Source organism: Camelina sativa, chromosome 5 (assembly GCF_000633955.1).
Source record: "Camelina sativa cultivar DH55 chromosome 5, Cs, whole genome shotgun sequence".
Taxonomy (NCBI): domain Eukaryota; kingdom Viridiplantae; phylum Streptophyta; class Magnoliopsida; order Brassicales; family Brassicaceae; genus Camelina; species Camelina sativa.
In genome coordinates, this window is record NC_025689.1 from 12,440,137 (window position 1) to 12,446,408 (window position 6,272).

At 34.5% G+C, this 6,272-nt stretch overlaps 2 protein-coding genes across 2 annotated transcripts; one reads left to right on the forward strand and one right to left on the reverse strand.

The window, feature by feature from the left end:
• On the reverse strand, positions 1–3,958 carry LOC104786672 (protein trichome birefringence-like 45). Its single transcript, XM_010512117.2, has 5 exons — positions 3,492–3,958; positions 2,547–2,718; positions 1,707–1,888; positions 1,425–1,583; positions 1–496 (listed from the first exon to the last, which is right to left on the reverse strand). The coding sequence occupies exons 1-5, from the start codon at positions 3,839–3,841 to the stop codon at positions 145–147; spliced, it is 1,215 nt and encodes a 404-aa protein (XP_010510419.1). The 5' UTR covers positions 3,842–3,958; the 3' UTR covers positions 1–144.
• On the forward strand, positions 4,714–5,837 carry LOC104786673 (PHD finger-like domain-containing protein 5B). The gene is made up of 2 exons (XM_010512118.2): positions 4,714–4,852; positions 5,349–5,837. The coding sequence occupies exon 2, from the start codon at positions 5,374–5,376 to the stop codon at positions 5,704–5,706; it is 333 nt and encodes a 110-aa protein (XP_010510420.1). The 5' UTR covers positions 4,714–4,852; positions 5,349–5,373; the 3' UTR covers positions 5,707–5,837.

The window sequence follows — 6,272 nt, forward strand, 5'->3', positions numbered from 1 at the left end:
TAAGGATTAGGGTGTTTCACCATGCAATCACAATTATATGTTTTGATTAAATGTTACAACTTAGTGAACTTACATTACATAAAAAAACTAGGAAACTATAATTTCAATAGATATACATTTGACTGAACTTGGTTAATCAAATCTTCAATACAACAAAGCAGCATAAAACAATTGGTTCCAAGTATCGGGAAGACCAGGAAGACACCAATGGCTACAATCAGACGAACGATCAGGGTTTCTTTTAAGAGAAGGGTTTAGATCTCCACTGTATATCGAAGGGTGACAGTCTACACGCAGAGCAGAGAGCATAGTTATATCCATCAGTGAGACATGCGACTTCACCTCTTTAACCTCGTCGTCGATCACTTTCTTTTGGTTTACGTATGAACTTGTCGGGTACGATGTTCCACTAAACGGTGTCGTTTGTCCGTAGCAGCTTTTACCTCCTTGAGTTAACGTTGAAGTTTTTGATCTTGATGAAGCCCACTCATTTGGACTGCATCACATATCCAAAAGTCTTTTTTATCAATAATTCATGCAAACTAAGAAGAATAGTAACAGGGAACAGTTTTATTAAAGATCAAAAGAGTGGTAGGATACAACATTAAATGTTATATGTATATCATTTTGCAAGTTGCAAGGAGGAAAAGCTTTCTCATTGGCAAAACACAGCTCATATGTGGACCTTTTTAAAAAACTATTCTCATTGTTTATCCTTTTTTTTTCTTTTTTTTTTAGCACTATAGTGTAATTTCAAATCCCTTTTTGACGGCAAATGATAAACCATTCCAAATTGACATTATTCATCTCCATAAGTCATATCTCGTTTTGAAATAACATATCATAAGTCATAAGTCATAAGTTCACAACTCATAAGCAACTACTTTTTATTGGAACGTTATTTTATTTACATTTAAGAAAGACTAGTATAATTCTTATTTTTATACACCAGTAATTGATATCACGTCTACACTTTTTAGCTATAGCTAGCAAAAATGAGGCCATGCACAGTGGTAAATGGTATAAGTACTAGAGAGTAGTTTGGTAGCAACTAACAAGTCAATATTTAATATAGTTTGGCAACATCTAGCTAGCAAAGACCCTCAATCCAACGCATGTGTGTTTGATTGTGTTTCCTATTTATTAATCACGTCGTTGATGTCACGATGATTTTATATATCAATTATCAACACTACACGTTCTTATAACCAGCATCACACAGCTTCCAAAGTCTCATATATATAAAAAAACCAATTCATTTTGGGATTGGAGGATCTTAACTCGAATCCGATCTAATCATGGTTGCATAAACATATTTACATGTTTTGGAAATAATTAAGTTGAGCTTGATCTAGGAATTAAGATTCCATCGATTATATAATTAAATATAACCAACAGAAAGAGAGAGAGAGAGGGTTACATACTTGTAGTGTGTGGGTGAGACGGAGAGGAAGAAAACTCTAGTGAGAGGAGCGTTTATATAACGAAGGACCCAATTAGACCATGTTCTTAGTCCTTTTCTCAATGCCACTAACCTATCCATGTCTCCGTAATATCTCCCTCCTGTCTCCATCTGCTCCCACCTGTCGTCTCACCCCCAAAATTTTTTATTCACATGTCAACTCAATTTACAATAGCGATCTAATTACCCTAGGTATGTGAAAAAATTCACACATAGAGTAGAGGTTACAAATTTTTTAGCTTACCCTCGTAAAGACCCTGTGTGGCTCCACCAGTGACCAGTGTTGAACAACAGAACGTCGGCTGTACGCCAAGCGTTCGATGCATCGACAGAGATTTCGTCGAGTTTAAGAGTTGTCTTTCCGCGAATTTTGTCTATGTTTACAAGATAAGGGGCTCTGTAGAATGACACCTTCACGTTGTAGTCCTGTCATTGTGTATGTATATTAGCAAATGTAATTGAGACTATAATTTGAGGTGTTGCTTATGTTTGTCTTTATTTTTGTGCTAACGTTGCTTTTCAACTGATTTTAAATGAATAGAACTGAAATTCATTTTCAGCAAAATTAAAAATTTGCTTTCATTTAAGCGCCTTTAAAGAATAAAGCTGAAAGTATAACACTGATTAATATACATTCCAACTTAATGAAGATATATACTCCTAATAATTGAAGTGATCTAGTTTATAACAAGATATACGTAATCAAAAATACTAATTAAGACGTGTTTTGTTTATAGTTGACCTTATATTCTAATTCGAAGAGCTAATTAGATCTAAGTATCTGAAAGTAAAATATTACTACTAGTACTATTTCATATTCATGCATTACGGTGTGTAGTAGATAATAATAGTAACTGATGTTGCTTTCGAGAACTTTAGTTTTTTTTTTCCTTTTAATTCTTTTTATTGGACCAGTGAAACTGTCACCGACGACGTCAAGTTGGGCAAGCTAGTTTGAAAACGACGTTCGATACAACTTTAGACCTCAATTTTCACGAGTGTTATTCGAAGAAAATCAAGTCCCAAAGGAAAAATAAAAATTTCATTTACCGACAGTAGAAAGATTTGTGTGTTGGGAACTTACAAGAATCTTGAAGGTAGAGAGAGGATCTTCATGAATGATACGTGTATGAATCAATGGTGCTGATGAAGAGATCATACATATCAACGACTCCCATTGGTTTCTACCCAACGAATCACCAACGAACATTATCGTTTTGTCTCTCATTTCCTGTAGAAACTTCATTCCATTGAATCTGCTTTTTCCAAATAATTCACAAACCAGTAAATAATATATAAAATCATTGCGTCGACACATTACAAAATAATGAGTGCTTTATTATATTAACCGCACCAAACTCCACCTAATCAACAGAAACATCAATTTCATTTTTTTTTTCTTTTGTTAAAAAGGAATCTGCTAAACTTGTACTTATTACACAACTTGGAAAAGGCGAATCTAACATAACACTGTTTTTATTTTAAGTAATAAACCTTATTATAACTTTACTTATAGAAAGAGATATCATATATTTATTTAGTTGTACTTGCTGTGTATCTATGTTAATGCCCCCTAATTATGAAAAGATGTTATGAAAGAATGTCCATAACCACACAAAAGAATGAAATACAGTATGAACAAAAAATTTGGGATCGGATCATTGTATGATCCAAATACTTTGTTTATATGATCCAAATACTATACTATATTTTACATTTTATGGTATAACCAGCTTGAATTTGTTTTTGTCTTTTTCACTAAATAATCAAACTTGAAAATATTGGTTGCTGCAGTGGCCCTACTAAAACTTCATTCGCCTAATTGTTTTACACCTCAAAACATAAATTTATCTATTGGATGCAAAGTTGTAACCTCGATATCAAGAAAATGAATATTTTTTCTTTTCCTCGAAAACATGATATATTATAACTAAATTAAACATCAACCAAAATAATCCAACTAAATCGTTGTATCAGTATAACGAATGAAGTAGCTAGTGTGAGTAGTGAGTGAGTTTATATGTATCACCTAGGGACATTGCAGTTGAAAGGCTTCCACCGGAACTTGAGATAGTCTGAGTCAGGTCTGCCGTACGTCTGACAGTCAAATCCAGGATCTATGATTCCTCCACCACATTGTTTAGCCCTGTAAAGCGGGTAAGTCTCATCGCGTACCCACTCACCAGCAAACAGATCACAACTACTGTGATTCACCGGAAAAACAACCGGGTTTCGGCGAGGATGCTTGGCGAAGTTGCTGTGGTTACTGTGGTTACGGATCGGCCGTCGGAAGAGGGGAGGGAGAGGTGAAGCTTTTGACGTAGCGTTTTGGAGAAGAAACAGGAAGAGGAAAGTTAGATAATGAACAGCCGCCGCCATTAAAGAAAAGCTTGAAAAGAGAGAGAGAGAGAGAGAGAGAGAGAGAGAGAGAGAGTGAGAGAGATAAACACAGAAAGAGAGAAGTTGTTGGTTATATTATATTGTTCGTCCTTTGCATGGAACTTACTAAATAATACGTAAATGTTATGAAGACTCCATTATTTAAAAAGAAAGAAAATATGGGGTCGGGTTTTAGTTTTTTTTTTTAAAATAAATAAAAACTAATTAAATTAAATATTTGCGTTTTGTTTTACCCATAAATAACGACATTTATTAACAGTGAATTATACGAATTGACGGTTAACATTTTTAGTAATAAACTCATAAAAATTAAAGCAAGGTGCAATAATTGATCTTTATCCGAAGAAGAAAGGAAGAAAGGTGTAATAATTAAACGAGTTCTATATGTTTAAACATTTCTAAATGTTTTGTTTCTTTATTTATGTGATCTCACAAGGTATCAAAATATTTTGTTTTTTTTTGCTTTACAAAAATATAGATTCTTTGCTTTACTTCACCTCCATGTCTAGAATATTTATCATATATACTCAACTGTTTACATAAATACTGAAAAAGCCACGTCACTTGGGTCAAAACTAGTCAAAGCTAACTTAAAACTGAATCAATTTGCCAATTTGGTACTAGTGACAGTGGCTTGCTGCTGCTACTTGCTCAACGTTTGAGCCTTAAACCGTTTTTGACCAAGTCCAAATTTGCGTACTAGTGATTGGGACATGGATTACTAAACCATCTACCGGTTTGGTTTGGTATATAATTTATAAAGCCCAATGTAAAAAAAGCCCATTAGAATTGGACCGACTTAACTTATAAAGAATCTGGATACTTCGTTTATTTGTGTAGAACCCGACCCGACTCCGACTCCGACTCGATTCGTTTTTATTTCGTGAGCTGCTTCGTCTCCTTCGTTGTTTCATCTTGGCGCTCTCTGGAAATTTCTCGTCGCAACGTTCTTCTTGATCGATCTCGCTCAAGTTAGATCTCCCTTTACTTGTGAGTTCTTCTAATTCACTTCCTTTTCTAAGTTTTTTTTGTTTTCTCTTGATTTCGTTGCTCTCAGTTTCTAGGGTTTGTAATGTCTATGCTTATTGATGTATCTGTGTTCGAACAAATCCGAATTTGCTTATAGAAGATTTTTCTGGGTAGTGAAGAGTTAGGCCTCTGGAATTTGGGAATTGGGAAAGTATAAAAACGTTAGGCTGAAACTTGTGCCCGTAAGGTGTTCGACGAAATTCCTCTGAGAAGATTATAATTAGACTAGTTTCTTTTCGAAGCTTTATTTTAGTTTTCTTTCAGTAGTTTTATCAAATTCTTAGGCTACATGATTTCAGTAGTAATATCTGAACTCTTTAGTTTCGTTTCTTTTGATAAAGCTCTGTGAAGCTATCTCTCTAGGTAACGTTTCCTTTGTGAAAGAGTGTATAGACAAGTGACTGACCTCTCTGGCTCTCTCTCTTTTTTTTTTTTGGGTCTGAACCTATGTTTGCAGGTAGAAGAACACTGTTCCTTTAGCAATGGCAAAGCATCATCCTGATTTGATCATGTGCCGGAAACAACCTGGGATTGCCATTGGACGACTATGTGAGAAATGCGACGGGAAATGCGTGATTTGTGATTCTTATGTGCGTCCGTGTACTCTGGTACGTATATGTGATGAATGCAACTACGGGTCGTTTCAAGGCCGGTGTGTTATTTGCGGAGGGGTTGGGATCTCAGATGCTTATTACTGCAAAGAGTGTACACAACAGGAGAAAGACAGAGATGGTTGTCCTAAGATTGTTAACCTTGGGAGTGCGAAAACTGATTTGTTCTATGAACGTAAGAAATATGGATTCAAAAAACGATGATGGCATGTGTTTTTTTTTTCTCGCTATTTGCACAACCCCTTTGATTTGCTTGAACTATTTTGGATCTCTTATGCTTATGTGTAAACTTGTTTGTTGACTACCCACGTTGCATAACACATATATATTCCCGATCTAAAGATCTTGGATATGAAAATCTAAAGACCAAATATATTTTCAAAATTAATATATTAATATGTATTCATATATTAATTTTGAAAATATATATAGCTTACAAAGCCATATGAATATATATATATATATATATATATAATTATAACTCTTAAACGAAATAATAGCATGCATGATTTCTAGAAACATATTTCAAATAGATATTTAAGACAGCAAGAGCAACTAGCCGGACTCTAACCAACATGACAAATACCCGATATACATATTCGACTAAATGATGTTGTGATGATGTCCGCTCCAGTCAGTAAGTAACCAGTATCTTAAAACTAAGCCTATCATATAAGCTATCCCACCACATTCCAATTAGATCGCCAGCTTTGAGCTTTCTTTTATCAAGAATGTTATTCCATCCGTCTAGTTTGAAACTTCCATCTGTT

Bases quoted from the DNA above. Each gene is read 5' to 3' on its own strand.
- LOC104786672 (XM_010512117.2), bottom strand. From the start codon at position 3,841: ATGGCGGCGGCTGTTCATTATCTAACTTTCCTCTTCCTGTTTCTTCTC. The intron at 1,889-2,546 runs GTAAGTTCCCAA...ACACAATGACAG, and splicing joins TCTCTACCTTCAAGATTCTT to GACTACAACGTGAAGGTGTC. The intron at 497-1,424 runs GTATGTAACCCT...TATGTGATGCAG, and splicing joins GTCTCACCCACACACTACAA to TCCAAATGAGTGGGCTTCAT.
- LOC104786673 (XM_010512118.2), top strand. From the start codon at position 5,374: ATGGCAAAGCATCATCCTGATTTGATCATGTGCCGGAAACAACCTGGG.